Source organism: Lissotriton helveticus, chromosome 2_1 (assembly GCF_964261635.1).
Source record: "Lissotriton helveticus chromosome 2_1, aLisHel1.1, whole genome shotgun sequence".
NCBI classification, from domain to species: domain Eukaryota; kingdom Metazoa; phylum Chordata; class Amphibia; order Caudata; family Salamandridae; genus Lissotriton; species Lissotriton helveticus.
In genome coordinates this window covers 1623016691-1623033840 of record NC_136059.1, presented here as the reverse complement: position 1 = coordinate 1623033840, position 17150 = coordinate 1623016691, and the positions used below count along the sequence as shown (strand labels likewise).

General features: G+C 40.8%; 1 protein-coding gene across 1 annotated transcript in view; it reads right to left on the bottom strand.

Moving 5' to 3' along the window:
* Window positions 1–9940: 9940 nt before the first annotated feature.
* Window positions 9941–17150, bottom strand: part of LOC144819873 (thioredoxin-like) — a 75023-nt gene continuing 67813 nt past the window's right edge. Inside the window, exons 4-5 of the mRNA XM_078677596.1 lie at window positions 15218–15283; window positions 9941–10206 (exon numbers count right to left, since the gene is read on the bottom strand). Of these exons, the coding sequence (XP_078533722.1) occupies window positions 10135–10206; window positions 15218–15283 (138 nt within the window). The 3' untranslated portion in view covers window positions 9941–10134. The remainder of the gene's footprint in view (window positions 10207–15217; window positions 15284–17150) is intronic.

Here is a 17150-nt window from a genome sequence, read left to right as displayed (position 1 = left end):
GGGGAATGGCGGTCCCTAGTACTTGGTATCAAACAGGGGGAATAGGGGGGGACGATTTTTGAGTGGGGTCCAATGCACTCGTCCTAGGAAGATGCAACAAAAAGTATTGTACAGAGTTCCCCAATGGGAGCTAAAAAATTAGCTCAGCCTATCTTCTCTCTCACTCATTAAAAGGTGGGGGTTAAGTGCATAGTGTAGACCCTTTTCAGAATGTAAGGATACCTCACACAGGCTAACGGCAGGACAACTACTGTTATCCCAGCCGATGACCGTCCAGCGTCATCATCGGTATCCTGCTCCTACGACAGGCTGGCGGTGCAATGCCCGTCGGGCAGCAAGGGAAGCTGCACTTTGGCGGAGATCTTCTATTCCGAGCCAACGGGTGTGTGGGTGTGAGGGGCCTATGAAAGGTGCAATAGTGAGCGTGGTGGTGTGTCTTAAAAAAAGTTAGTAGAGTCCTAATAGAGATTTTATTGGTCAGGCTCACTACTTTATTAAAAAAGATGAAGGGGTATTAAGGAGTGGTGAACAATGAGACCAAACCTTTATTCAACCCTTGTTATGAAAACGGTCCCTAGTACTTGGCTGGGAGCAGAGATTGTACCTATCTTCAAGAAGGGCTCTCCTCTGCTCCCAGCCAATTACAGGCCAATCAGCCTCATCGATGTTTCACAAAAAACCTTTGCGAGGCTGATACTTGACCGCCTGCAGGAATGGATGACGGACCACTCAATCTTAAGCATGTTCCAGGCTGGGTTTAGGAGTAAGGTGTCAACTACGGACCAAACTTTTCATTTGGCACTCCTATTTTGGAAGACGGTGCGGGTGGAGGGGGGTACGTTGTATACTGTCTTTGTTGACCTCCGCGCAGCCTTTGATTTGGTTCCGCGGAGTAAACAATGGACGGTACTCGCCAAACTCGGCATCCCCGCTGCTCTTTTAGACATCATTGTTCATCTACACACACATAATTATGCACAGGTGCGGTGTGGGAGGATGGGTAGCCTCTCAAAAAGATTTCCCGTTGGCAGAGGGGTAAGGCAGGGTTGTGTCCTTGCACCGACCCTGTTTTGCCTCTTTGTCAACGGGGTAATCGATTACCTAAATAATGTACCTAACACAGATGCACCTAGGCTCGGCGGCAGCAGGATGCCCGCAATTATGTTTGCAGATGACACCCTGCTGCTGTCGAAATCCCCAATGGGGATTCAGCGTGTTCTGGAGGGTTTTGAGGGATTCTGTGGAGAGCATGGTCTCGAAATAAATGCCCTGAAGACCAAGTACATGATTTTTAATCCCCCCAAAAAAACACGCCCCAACCCCTCTATAGGCCTGAACAGGCTAGAAAGAGTCTTTATGTTTGAGTACCTCGGTGTGACCATGAATGACAAATTGGAATGGGGCGATCATCAAGTTAAGTCCCAGCTCAGAGTGGCTCAAATAGCAGGGGGAATAATTAGGCTAGTCAACTCTAATAAATCATCTGTTAGACCGTTAGCCCCCCCGTTGGAGATCTATAGACTCCAGGCCAGAGGTGCGATTCTCCATGGCAGTGAACTCTGGGGACATGCTTGCAAAAAAGAGTTGGTCGTTGTAGAAAACAAGTTTCTTAGACAACTCTTAAAGTTACCGGCTCGTACCCCCCTTCTGCCCATCAGGTTGGATCTGGGTCTGAAACCTTTAGACCCAGTAGTGGATGTAAAGCCCCTAACCTTTTGGAGAAGATTATAGTCCACTCCTGAGTTAGCCAACTATAAGCTGGAACTGCAGGAAATTCTTGCTCTTCCTGCTATAGAGAACATCCAGTGGTTTAAATATCTAAAAACTGAGTTTGCCCGGCTGGGCCTTTCGACCCTGTGGAGTGATCCTGAAGTGGCCTGTCAGGGATTGTCCCGCAAACATTTGGTGGCAACTTTTCATGCATGCAACCTTGCATCTCACACACAGGGTACGCGCCCAGATTCCTTGGCTAACACTTTTCTTGGGGTGAAGGATTCCTACAAGTTTGAGTCAGTTCTTGATGACATCTTTCCGAATCTGGCCAGCAAATTATATCTGCAATGGCGGTATGGCACTCTTCCGCTAAGAGCATTTACCAGTAAATGGAATCAGCACTCCATGGAAAACTGCCCTGGCTGCAATTGTAGGCTTGAAGATGAATTGCATTTAGTCTTCTTCTGTCCTGCCTACATTGCGGCTAGAAGGTTTTGGTTAATTCCTTTATGTAAAAATCTAGGGTTTGCTAAATGCTCTGAGGCCTTTAGAATTCTTAAAACTGACCTCTCAAAGGTAACTGTTTTTGCAATGGCCAAATTTCTCGAAGCAGCATGGCACAAGAGATTGCTCCTAATTCCTAGGGTGTTTCATCCCTGATTCAGTTTATGTATCAGTTAGTGTACATACTTCCTGTATCAGGTCATTTTATGTAAGATTTTAGCTATACTGTTAAATCGCCTTCATTTTTAAATCGTATTTTTATATACTGTTTTAATTAATCAGTACTGGTCTATTTGATTCTTCTTATAGTATAGGTTGAGGTGTATTGGGGCATTCTCGCTTTTTATTTGTGTGTGTAATCCTGCTATTGATGTAACACTGATGTCTGATTTTTGCTTGTACTAATTCTATGCTCATCTTTTATGGCAAATTGCCGAAATAAAGATTAATGAAATGAATGACTTCAAGATTGTCTTTCCTTGGAAAACGGCCACAAGATTGGCTGGTTAGTTTACATCAAAACATTTCTGAATGACTTAGGGTTGACCAAGTATTACCATTCTCCTTTGTCAATTTCTGAGATTTCCAGAAAAGGGTTCAAGAAATTATGTATGACCGACTTGGAAAATTTACGGTTGACATCCGAAGCAGTTAAAAGTACTGTCCAACATCTGCTGACAATTCAAACCACCTTAAATATGCAGCCATACTTAGTTTTCGAGATGAGAGGTTACGAAAAGTTTTTGTTCACCCGTTTTAGGTTGAACATATTCCACCGATTGATCTCTTTCCCAGAAATTAACGATTGGTTAAGTAATTTGATACCTTGCCCCTGCGATGAAGCTTCAAATCAATCAACGATTCACACAGTTTTATTTTGTACGTTTTATAAGGAGCTGAGGAAGAGATGGATAATCCCACTATTGAAAGCCCTGGGATTAAGAAGCTGTCATCCCGCTTATCTTGTTCTGCAATTTTTGGAAGATCACCACCACGCAAAAAATGTTGCACGATTTCTGAAGTTTTGCGTGAGGCATAGATCAAACTTAGGTTGAGAGATCTGATGTAGTCGTAGTATAATATCCTGCCTTTTAATTTTTAACTCTATTTATTTATGTGTATTTTCTGTCTGTGTACTATTGCTCAGATTGCACTTTAGCACTTTATCTATTGGTCCTGTTTGTTGTTGTGGAAACTTTTTATTGTTTTATGGGAATTCTATATGTACTTTTATGGTGTTTCTAAATTATGAATACTGAATAAAGGACTATTTGATTTGATTTGATTTGATTTGATTTAAGTCAGAAACAAATTTTCGGAACTACCTGACTGTCAACATTCAATGGATGCAAGGTAACCATCTCAAATGCAATCCCAACAAGACAGAAATACTCCTCTTTGGAAAAATCCAACTGTTTTCCCCCTATGGAATGGTGGCCAAACTCTGTACACCCTCCCTCGCTACGGCAATGGTCATGAACGGCCTTGGGGTTAAATTTGACACTGACTTCTCTTTTCTCCCCCAAGCATCAGCTGTTGCCGGTATATGTTTCAATCTAATAAAATCATAGAAATCCTTTATTAATCTCCTGCCTCTGGTTGCTAGGAAGACAGTTGCCTTTGCACTAATATCATCAATATTAGACAATTGTAACAGTCTGTATGCAGGCTGTTCAAAACACATCATCCACAAATTCCGGATGGTACAGAATTCTGCCACTAGACTGGTTCTACTAATGCCTAGGAGAGGCTCCGCCTTTGCTGCACTTAACAGAGTGCATTGGCTCCCAGTCCACAAGAGGGTACTTTTCAAGTTACTTCTGTTTGCTCACAGAGTTTTCATCATACTGGTTCGAAATATCTCAATAACCGTTTTTGTCATTACTTGCCCCAACAACCGCTTAGACCCCCCCTCTGAAAATCTATTGAAACCGGGTGGCTGAACACGTAATGACAGCTAGGGGATGCTTTTTCCGCACTACAACGTGTGTTACATTTAAGTACAAAAATCAATTTTTGCCTACTCAAATAACTAGCCACCAATTTAAGCCATGAATAAAACAAATTAAAAATCTATTGAAACCACCTTCGTTTTTACTAAAATCCCATGCTGGAAAATATTTTGCAGTCCTAGGCTTGAGAGGCTGAACCTTGCTTCCCAGCAATATGCGGACTCTTGGAACAGAAGCCTTGTTTAAAAGAGATCTTGAAACCTGGCTATTTCAGGCTCCTGACTCCTTCTGTAACCTTCTCTGTTATTTCTGGGAATCCATAGTACTCTAAGCATAGCGCCAGATGCTCTCTTCTGCGTGACAGTTTGTGCTCTACAAATACCCAATTCATTCATTCAAGGCAGTGCTGCCTAAACTTTTCCGACCCACAACCCAATTTTTAGAACAACAAACCTTTGCTACTCAAATACCTTTAATGAGCATGAGGCACAGCTATCTGTTTATGTCACTAAAGCATCATGTGGTAGCCAATTGTAATTTACAGACAGCACGTTTCCATTGAAATGGATACTAAATTTGCTAGACATACAGTTTTACTGATAAAACTATACTGCACACATATGATAATGTGAGAAAATCTGGTTTCTATAAATATTTATAATTTGCGCATCACCAAGTAAAGTGTCTGGATTAGTTTTGACCATATTGAAATCTGTTTCCATCACACTTCAGGCTTACAAAAGTGCTTCATTTTTGCTTTCCTGACTGCTGAATGTGTACAGTTCATTGACAGGTATTTACATTTTGTTTTTGGTTTAACAAACAATATCCTACAGACTTTCCTTTCGCGCTCCCTGTACCCCAGAAATATTATCAAATCATAAAAGTAAAAAAAAACTCATCAATTTGCAGTCAGCAAAAGAAAAGTATAATACTAAACCCCATGTTAAAAGAATAAGCAGCAATTTGTCAGACCACATAGCCTAACAACGACCTCTGTCTTTGAATTACTGCAAATGTGACAAGAAAAACTCCGATATTTTAAAGCCTTCTTTGTTTATTGTTTGAACTTTCCCGACATACCAAGAATAGGCTTAAGTTAATGAAGACTCTTGAGTATTTGAATGAGAGCTTGGAGAGGAACTTTAGCTTCTGATATGTGAGGGCATTCAATTGAAGGGTGGTGAAAATAGGGACAAAGAAAGACTACAACGTCTATGACTGATTTCGGTTTTATGTCTCTGTGGAGAGGAAGGGGCAGATTTATCAACACTTTGTGCTGGTGCAAAGTCACAAAAAGTGACACATTCCGGTGCAAAACGTATTTACTTTCTAGGACAAAACTGTTAGAAAGTAGCCCTATAAGAAATTCAAAAAGCGTTTTGCACTACTTGCATCAACGGATATCCCATGTGCAGTGTATGAACGTTACCAAGTTTCCACCTATAGTTTTTTACTCAAAGCCCTTTCTACTGAAATTGGTATAGTGGGCTTTGTACTAGAAAATAATGCCTCCTTGATGCTTTGACAAACAAGGAGAAATTATTTTCTCCTAAATTTTAAATGTTCATATATTGCATGTGTTCTATACTGTCCAGCAAAAATATGATGTGTGCTTGGTGCTAGGCAGCCTGCTTGTGCTCCAGCAATGGGAAGACAGCAGCAGCACCATATGTTAGTAGACACGGCTCTGTGAAGCTCTCACTCCTGGCAAACAGCAGCACAACAACTTTGGTTGCTGGTCAGCATTGTGCTGAAATGTCATAAATCTGCCATGACGTTCTAGTCAGGCCTTAGAGCTCAGTACTGACATGTGGAATAGATTGTGAGCCATGAAGCAGCCGGTGCAATTCTGCACATCCCATTTGTTCAATAGTTCATACAAAATGAACCATAATATGATCAAATCTACATTAAAAAAAATCACATTACTATACATTCCATTCCTCATCTCACCGTTTACCAATAGTTCATACAAAATTAATTATATTTTGATCATGATTAATTTTGTATGAACTATTGGTAAACAGTGAGATGAGGAATGTGATGTGCAGTATTGTGATTATTTATGTTTCTTGGATACTGTTAACTTTCTGAATTATTTTATGGTTGTAGTGTACAATATGTTTTTATGGATTAGTGTTATGGATTGATGTTAAAAATGTCGTTTTTAACTGGTATTTTTGATGTTATAGAGGTACACAGGAATGGTGATATGAATGAAATCATAAATGATTACATTTATATGGAGATAGTTTGTCATAGAGGGGAGATTTTGGGTCCGTTTTGTGGCAACTGTGCCTAGACCCTGAAGGTGGGACAATGGAGGTCTGGGTGTTTTGATTCTACCTGTGCCCTCTTAAAATGCTACCACACGAATCCCCACAATTGTTCTTGTTCAGCAAGCTGATGATTCAACCTCAACTGGTCACTGCTGGGTAAACCCAGGAAAAGATTTAAACTCATTTACCACAGGGTTCTTTGGACATGGATGATTTATCTACTGGCAGAGTGTAAAGAACTGTGGGGCAAAGAAAGAGTGTGCTGGGACACTTGTGTCATCTCAAAAGTCACAGTGCAAACATCTTAGCCATCACAGATGCTGTAAGGGGCAGGGCGAGAGCCTGGGCCTTCTTCAGTGGTCAGCTTGGTATGTTTTTAGCAGCTAGTTGATCAGCCTGTGGCCATACTAGCTTGGTCATCTGGCAGAACCAGCTGTCTTTGGGGTTTCAGGCAATTTGGTCTCACCTATCACATTCTTGGAAAGCTGAAGGTATGTGAAGTTAAAGCCCTTCTTGAGTCCAAACAGTTGGTCAATGGATTACAACCTCTTTTGCTGACCTTTCTAATTTGGGGTTCTGCTTGGCTTCCAGTTGTCCTATGCCTGGTTTTAAAAAAAAACTTTTAATAGTGAAGTGTTTCTGGTGGCTCAGACGTAAAGCAATTGTAATCGGTTCTAAGAAAGCAGAGTTAAAAAATTACCCTAGCACCATGAAAGGCTAATTAGATTGGGTGGGTAGAAAATATAAATCCGGGTTCAGCCGATATAAACGTAGTTCATGAACTTGTGTCTTTAGCTTTTATGTGCTACTTCTATTGACTACTTCTAATCAATGGGTGGCTGTGCGTGTATCTACTGTGAAAGGCTGCTGCAGGAGAGGGTGGGTGGCTGAAGGGCAGTGCAGTCCCCCGTCCCATCACAATGTCTCTGGTGGTCATTGCCTCTATTCTGGGGAATTAATGTTTGAGTAGGCTGAGAATGATGCACATACAGGGACGCACTCCTGCACCTGAACTGTGACCAACCCTGCACGATGGCCTTGGCAACTTCTGCATTACACTGTGATATATAAATAAGTGGCTCTGTCAGGAAAGTGACAATTTCTTTGTTCAATGTAGTTAGTTTAGCCTGAACATTCAATTTTTAGTATCAAACATTACAAGCTTAATGAAAGAAAACAGTTAACATCACTTTTAAAAAACCAAATTGGGGTACGAGGAACACACCACAAGGACTTTCCCGACAGAACCTCTTCTTTATATATCATACATGCCCAGGTTCTGAGGGACACAGGATTCCCCATTATTGCTAATGCATGAAACTCTGAGGCTGACACCACAGCTTACCATTGCTTATGCTGACCTGGCCGTGGTTTTTCAGTGGTGCCCGCAGCTTCACCTTGGTGGATTTTGGGGCAGAGATAATGAACGGAATGAGTAAAACAAACCCACCATCCAAAGAATAATAATTATCATTATGAAAACCCTTTATTAAGCGTGACCGCAACCTGAAGGGATATCCCTCTGCAAGATCAACAATGCTGCTGTATTCTACTGTGTGTTAGCCTAGTAAACTGACAGATTTGCTACCCTTTTTCAAGGCCATTTTATTTGCTGTGGAGATTGGGCAATAGGCAATTCCAGACTGTAGTGTGAGAAGTTTTATGAAAAAAATACGCTGATTAAAGACTTCAGGAGAAAATGTACCACTGAAGGTGGTCTTGAAGAAAATGTGGATCTATTTTATGAATGGCACAAAAACAGATGTAGGGACATTTAAACAGAGCTGTCTCAATGACGGGTAACCTGTGTAAAGTGAATAGGACACATTTCAATGCAAACTTTTACAACGCATACCTTTACAACGTGGTTTTTACATTGCAACATTCATTACATTACATTGGAGAGGTGTGGCGCCGCGGCCAGGGCGACTGACGCTGGAATCTGAGAATCAGGGTTCGATCCCCGGCTCCGGCGGCAGGTTAGCCCAGCACCATGTGACTCTGGGCAATAGCTCGCTTAATCTTCTCTACGGCCCCCAGCGCCTAGAGACCCTTACGGGTGATTGTGCACTTTACAAATGTGGATTATTATTATTATTATTATTACATTGCATGATTTCAGTTCAAACAACTTTATTTCGGTCAATATGACCTAAAAAGTACAACACAATACATACAGGATAATTTAAAAGATTGCCTCAAAAAAACAATTGCATGATTTTACAACGCATGCCATCACAATGCGTTTTTAGAAAATACACTTACAACGCATTCCATTACAAAGCATAACATTACAACACATAATAGTTTTAGGGTAACAGTAGTGTAAGTGTTGGATAGATTAGGGATACAAATTACTGTTCCCACTCCAGTGAGTGCAACAGTAGGGTAAGTGTTGGATAGTGTAGGGGTAAAAATTACTATTCCCACTCCCATGAGTGCAACAGTAGGTTAAGTGTTGGATAGTGTAGGGGTAAAATTACTATTTCCACTCCAGTGAGTGCAACAGTAGGGTAAGTGTTGGATAGTGTACGGGTAAAAATACAATTTCCCATTACTTACCCTATAATGCGTTGTAATGGCATGCGTTGTAGTGGCATGCATTGTAATGGCATGCATTGTAATGGCATGCGTTGTAATTACATGTGTTGTAGTAACATCGTTGTAATGGTTGCGTTGTAATGGCATGTGATGTAAAGGATGTTGCGTTATAATGACTGTATTGTAAAGGTAGTGTGTTGTAAAGCCTGCATTGTAATGGTTGTTTCCCGTGTAAAGTAGAGGAAGGTTAAAAGACATCCCTGTAGGTCTCAACAAGGGTGTTTAGTAACAATGTGTTGCAACCTGAGAGAAGTGTTGGTTCCAGTCCATTAGTAACATCAACTATCTTATGTGACTGAGGGTGGAGGTGCATGACAGACACAATCTTTGGAGACCGATTGTTTGTAATGTTAGGGGCTTGCTGGGGCACCTGAGGGACAGGCATGGCATCCCATTGATGACTTCTACATGATTGAGAATCTGAACATCCGCTCCCCAATTTTCTAATTTTTTCCAGTTCGTGATGTTATTAATGTCAGAGTTTTGAAATAAAACTAATATATTTGAAAATGCATGAAAAATGTAAAAAGTTCTAAACCAAGCTCGGAATCAAAGAAAGTTACCCCCCAACCATTATAGGCCAAATAGACTGTATTGGTTTTTAAAATGTCATCTTGCTTCTAGTTTTAACCTAATTGTCGAGTCTGTGGTCCTTTCTAGTTTGTGTTTTTAGTCAGTGAGTGTGTATTACTACTGGCTACTATATAAGAAAATGGTGTTGCCAGATGCCCCATTCCGATTGGAGCACCTGCTTAAAAGCACATTACTTCATGTCTCTAGTATGAGCGAGGTGAGCTGACCTCAGTTTCTGTCCTTTGATGATGTTCACAGTATAGCCAATATAACCTTTGAAATTGACAACTAATGAATATGAGAGGAATACACACGTTCACAACGGAATATTGTTTATTCTTATTAAAACAAGGTAATTCACTCTGTTCAAAATACATACAATGAGAAGACGAACTGCGGATCTGGTGGCATTAATCATGTTTATTACATTCTATAGTAAAAATAGTATGCAGACTGTTGTTGTAGTCGGAGTAGGTGAATAATTCAGGCCATGAATGGATCTAAAGTACTTAAGAGCCCACATCGAATTCACACAGCATCTTCATGATATGGTCTTTGTTGGCCCCAGCAAATTCATAGAGCTGAAGAAATTTTTCACAGGGTAAAAAAATAAAAAAGAAGAAAATTAATCATAGTCATCATATACATGGTCGATTTCAATATGTTGTGTTAGAGACTAAAAGACGGATTCAATGATTTTAAATTTTTAATTTTTGAAACATAAGAATGAAAAATGATTCTTCACGATCCTTGTTTTGATTCTTGCACATCCCTTAGAGGGTAACCCGTTAGCAGTACTGTTCACCCAAGAATCAAGGCACAACTGCACAGATTCTACTTGGGATATGATATGAGACTGAAATCTGAGTATAGAAAGATGTAGTGATGCATTTAAAAAAAATGCTACTGAAGTTGTTTCATTTGAAAATGCCTACTTTTATTTAGAAATGTCTTAATTCTTATTTTCTACAGGTCAAACTATAGCATCAATTCTAGATTGCTGGTCAATGGGTATATTTTTCCTATCACTGGTAAAGTAACTGCAATGTACTTCCTCACAAAGGATTTTTAAAACGTTCAGTGCAAGAAGAATCAATCATATTTAATGTCTAATAAATTCGCTGCAGCAGACTGTATGTTCTGCAGCATATTTTTTAACTTTTACATTTCAAAAACATTTAACAACTTTCAGGAAAAACTGCCTCACTCATATTATGCACTTTGGGAAAGTAGTATGCACTCAGAGCTAAGGAGAGTACCCATTTGGAATGTACAGATATGTGGTGATGTCCCATGCTAAACCCTTAGTAATAATTACATTTCCTCCCTTTTAATTTGGAAACAAGTTGACAATCTCTCAAAACATTTCATTGTTTTTATCAAATCCGGAGAGAAAATACTGGCTCGAGTCTAGCTTTACTAGTGCATTATGTAACTACAGATAATCTTTATTCAGGTTAGTTTGACCCTTGTTCCTTGCCTCAGTGTGGTCAAACTAGAGGGTGGTTAGTCACTATACTAGCAATATGTGTGTCCTTTTTTAGATTTTACACTGTTGGTGCCTCACCCTAACCTTGTGGCGCTAATAACTAGAACCTCAACTAGAAGAGCTAAGAGCAAGCAAATACAGTGACTGCACAATAAGAGTGAAGTTATGGAAATCTTGGACTGTGACATGAAATAATAGGACTCCTTATGGCCTGTGGATAATCATGAGCCTGAGAAAAAAAGATGACATATGTATGGTAAAGAGAACCAACAGAACCCAATTGATCAGAGCGAAGCTATGACTCCAAAGCACCGGTCAATATTAAACTACGAGAGAATGGCATTGTGAAATCATTGCAAACATTTTCAGAAACGTAAGAGTGTCAACACCAATAAGAACTCAAGCGGTGGGGGAAATACTGTACTTTATTAAGGCTTATTATGGACAAAAACTTTCAACTATCCAGTTTGTCCATTGCTCTGGAGTGCATATAGTGCTTTGCTATTTCATACAATACTACAGCGTGTAAAGCACCAATACCACTGCAGTTCCCACAGTCACCCAGTATGTAACACCACTTTCAATACAATTTTCACATTGATCTCATATGCCATGTTAAAGATTGATCCGGTATGTACGGTGCCATTGTACTGCCACTTCCATATTGGCCCATAATGTAAAACACTATTCACATTCCAGTTTCCTCAATGGCTTTGTATAAATAGCATCATTACCATGCCAGTTTCACAGAGATCCGGTGGGAAAAGCATCATGACCAAGTCAGTTTCATATTGCCCCAATATGTCTAGCACCTCTTTCATGCTAGTTTTACAGTTGCCCCCCATGTAAAGAACCCTTACCATTCCGGTCAAACATTTACCTAGTGTGTAAACCGCTACTGCCATTACAGTTTCCACATACATTATGTAAATGACCATTATCATTCTGGTTTCTACAGTGACTCAAAATGTAACGCCCCATGTCCATGTCAGCTTCCATATTGGTGAGTGAATAGAACCCCATTTTCTTTTATGTTTTCACTTTGCCATGGAATGTAAACCAATAATGTTGTGTTGGATTCACAATGTATATAAACTATCAGTAGAATTCTGTTTGCATTTTGCAACAGTATTTAAAACAACAGTGACCTGAAGGTTTTCACAAATTTCACAAGTTAAAGCACAATTGTCTTTTCTTAAAGTAGCCTGTTCTTTAAGTGAAATGAGTGATCACAGATATCGTGCAGGTGCATGCTTTCATTGAAGCAATGTTTTTTTTTCTACATAATGTTGCTTTATGGTCATGTGGATCTTTAAATGTTTCAATATTTGTAGTTAACTATCAGTTCAGAGTCATATCAGTTCAACTATTCATGAACCCTTAATTAATGCAATGGTGTGCTCCTCGCAGATGAGACATTTGAAAAAACATGCATTTGTATTTAATCTTTGAACACGGAAATGCATTTAAATCAGCGCCTTTACTTTCTAAGGGGCATATCAACAAGGCCTGTGATAAAATTATCGGCACTTTAGCGTCCGTTTTTGGGCAAAAAGCGGCGATAATTTTATCGCCCTATCAGCAAAGACACGCTATTATGTGTTTTCATGCTTCTGCGCCCGTTGGATATATGACGGTACAACGCGTACCATTACAACGCGTACCTTTACGATGCAGGTTTAACAACGTAAGTCGTTACAACGACTTGCCTTGGGGGGGCGCTGGATAGTGAATAGTTTAATTTACTATTCCAACTCCAGTCCCCGTGGATAGTAGGGAAGGTGTTGGATAGTAAATTAAACTATCCCCTATCCTAGAGCGCCCTCCATTGAAAGTCGTTGTAACGACTTTCGTTGTAAATCCTGCGTCGTAACGGTACCGCGTTGTAATGGTTCCGTTGTAAAGGATGTTCCCCGCGCCCGTTTCATAAACGCCCAGCTTTGCATTGCTAATGAGATGCAAAGTGGGTGTAACACACAGAAATTACCAGGAAAATATCTCCTATTATCAATCTGCACGCTAACCTGCTCAGCGATAAGAAAAGTAGCGCTGATTGCGCTTTTCGCTACTTTCCTTACGCCTGCTTTCAATCTGACTCAGTCATTATATCCAATGGAAGGTAGATATTATGGCTAAGTCTGCCCTGCCCTATCATCAAGCTATCGCCTATGGCTGTGCGATTATCGCTGGATTTTCAGCGATAATCGCACATTTAGCAGCTATTGCTTGGATTTTATTGCTTTGGAGATATGCGTCACTGATAGCACTCTATCTCAGCAATAAAATCCAGCAATAGCTGGCGATAATTATCCTCGCGCTAAGAGCGCTTAGCGATAATTATCGCCGGCTGTTGCTGATATGCCCCTTAGTCTTCTAATATAAAGCACTAAATTCCAGCCGAGCAAGCAAAGAATGTGAGTGAACCTGCTAGGTGTCTGAAATGGAGAGTTTCTGGCTTTACCCTGAAAATGACTCTGTTCCTGAATCTTGAAACCTGTTAAAGAGTTTGCTGTCCATCAAAACTAATGGTGTTTTTCCTGAAATTACATACTCGGCTACTACTTACTTTCTCAATCATGTCCACAGGTGTGAGATTGGGGGAAAACATCCATTCCAACGCAGGCATTACAACGCAATGCCATTACAATGCAAGTTCGATTACAATGCATGCTATTACAGTGCATGCCATTACAACGCTGACCAGCACCTTCCCTGAAGTAAGAATAGTAAAGTATGTTGTAATGGTGCATGCGTTGAAATGGCTTGCATTGTAATAGCTTGCGTTGTAATGGAGCTTGCGTTGTAAAAACTGCGTTGTAAAAGCATGCATTGTAATAGTTTGTGTAGTAATGTCACACATCCTGGATTGGGAGAACCCATAGTCCCTCTGCCCTGAGCATCAGTAACTGCTAGAAACCAGTAAGCACATTGCACGTTTGTCTACTGAAGGTGTGAGAGCAGACAGCTCCTCTGGCCTGAGATTGTTCAAGTTCTAATGGTATTTTGTAGTGTCACCCATAATGTTGGCCGTCGGGAGAGATGGGACTGGGGCAGTGATAGCAGTGGTTAATCAGTAAAAAATTTAGTGCTCCGGAACTTCTCGGAAGGCTACTGCAGCCTGCACCACGCATTGCTCCTGCCTGCGCTGCCAATGACAGCACCGACATAACACCAACCATCAACTCCTACAAGTATGCCAAAACCTTAAATACCCCTTTCCTTCTTCCACTGTTTTAGCGCCCACTTTCTCCTTTCCCTCCCTTCTCTATCATCTCATTTCCACCTCCAGCTTCGTTTTTTGTGTGGTGATACTCCCCCAACCGCCATACTTCACCAATTTATTTATTTTGTTTTTATTTTCTTGTCCCTTCGTGCCTCCTTTTTCAAACTTTTGTTGGGGGCGGGGAACCTTCTGTACTCTCAATCCTCTAAGCCTTTTGCTACCATACCTCCCTCTTTGTCATTTTTAATTGTTCTTGGGTTTTTTCCAGTATTTTCCACCAAACTGCATTTCTTTTCTTTTTTTCCACTAATTGGGTTTTAGAATATTTGGGGTTGCAGAAAATATATATTTTTTTACAAATGTACGTGCTGCACACTCCATATAATGCATCGTGTGTTGTGCCGTATAATTCAGAATCTGGAATTCCTGCTTTTTTCAGTTCTTCCCTTCATACCCAACCATGGCTCTCGGGGTAAGCCAGGCAGAATTCTCACCATGCTGACGGCAAATAAAACTAATAGTGGGGGAAACAGATTTTCCTTTTCACCCCAAAGGTTTGAAGCTTTCTTCCTGGAGTCATCAAAACTATGGAAGATCACCTCAGCTAGGGGAACAAGTTCAACATCGACTTTCCAAGCGCACCTCAACACTAACTATGCCACTCCAGTAGGATATACCTTTCTCCTTCCCTGATCTCCCCTTACAACCTGACTTGCTTCAGACAGGCTCTGAGGCAATTACTTAACGTCTTAATGAAGTGAGAGAAAGCAAATCAATAATACAGTTCCCTATCATACAAAGGTAGATATTTATAACTCTAATTTTGATTATAATTACCATTTTTAACATTAAATATATAACTGTGTAAACAATACTGTACCTTTTTAGTGCCCCTGTAATACTGGAATGCAGGTAAACCTGTGATTTTAAAATGATCAATAAATTCCTGCAAAAAATATAAATGGATTAAGTTTTGCATTTCTCTACACACAGACTATTCCACTTTCATTCAGACAGTAAGAACAACAGATTTTGGGCCTTATTTACGAGGCCTAGCATCACTTTTACGCCATCGGTGTGTCACTTTTTTGTGACGCACCAGCGGTGTAAAAAATGCACCATGTTGCGTCATATTTACAAAGTGACGCATCTAGGTAGATGCGTCACTTTGTAAACCCCTGCGCCACATTTTACCTGCACCAGGTACAATGTATGTAAGGGGTGCGTTCCCACGCAAGAAATGGTCATAGAAGTGACGCAGTGAAATCTATAAGATGTCACTGTGCCACTTCTAGGACGCAAATGAATCAATGACTTACGCCTGCCTGATTGCAGGCATAAGACTGACGCAGGCACATTTAACATGGGACTTGCCCATGTGTAATGACCCATTGCTGGAGTTGAGTTTCTTTGTGACACACTCCAGCAATGCATTATTTTTGCGCCTACAGATACGTCAGAGATACTGACGTATCTGTAACTGCTTGCGACATGATGTGTCATACTGTAAATATGATGCATCATTGGTGTCGCAAAGAGGGCGCAATGAAAAGTGATGCATCGCTGTTTTCTCACAGTGATGCGTCACTTTTCATAAATGAGGCCCTTTGTGTACAATAGGGACCGTCCCGTGGTAACTTGTGCGCTTAATCATCAAATAACCACAATAAATTCACACTATAATTTCTAAGACACCTTTACCATTGCAAATGTCGTTGATCAAAAACTCGAATAATTAGGTTGGGTATTACAATAACTAATAGGGTAGTGGGCGCTCCAGTACTGTGGGTGCTGACCCACAGCGCTGCCGTCTGCGGAGTCTCATCCTAGAGTGGGAGTTGTTGTGATGCACCGCAGGTCAGTTGACTGTAACTGAACACTCCTGAGGAGAGGGCACCGTAAGACATTTACTTTCTGTGACTAGGCATCTTTTACAACAGGGTGCTAACAGTGGCGTAACATTATCACCCGCAGCCCCTGCGGTGGGGGATGGTGCCCCCAAGCTCCAGGAGGCCCCCTCTGGCACAGTGGATGGGCGGCGGGCTCTGAGAGCTCCTAACTGGATCCGGGGGGGGGGGGGGGGGGGGCTCCATCTACTTTGTAGAGGGGGCTCTCAAGTTACGTTACGCCACTGCGTACTAAAGCTGTCCGACTTGGTAATCCCCACCACAGGAGCTAACAAAGGGACTATTGTACTGCCTTCCACCCATGCTATTTTTTTATAATCAATTTAATTAGCATTTATAGAAACAAAACCATAGGAAGACAGCAGAAAACTGCACAACCACCAATTCTATTAAACAACCCTGCATATAGCTGTAAACCTTTAGTGCATAACATGACTCCACTAATAATGATCAAATATGGGTGACCTGGTCACTTGACTCTCAATCCAATAAGTGCAAATGCAACATCTACCTGTATCTCCTTGTATAAAACAAAACTGAGATAAGACTCTGTGCATTTAGTCAGAGGAGTGATGGACCTCAAACTACCTGCAGAACAAGCGCTACAACTCTGTACATTTAAGAGTGTGGTACAACAGACAAGAGGAAGAGCAGTTTGTTTTTTATCAGGTGCTCTGTATTTGTGTTTTATGTGAATTAAAATTTAAATGACTTTGGTAAAATTCGGATGATTTGGGGAATTTGCATTATGGTTGTTACGTGAAATTCCCAAATTTACGCTATTAGGCCACTTCATGTAATTACGCTGCCATTCACAGAGAAGTTATAGCGTGGGAACAATGCAAGTAACCTGAACACGAGTGACTGTTATTTGTGGCAATTGTGTTTTTCGCGCTATGGTTTGTT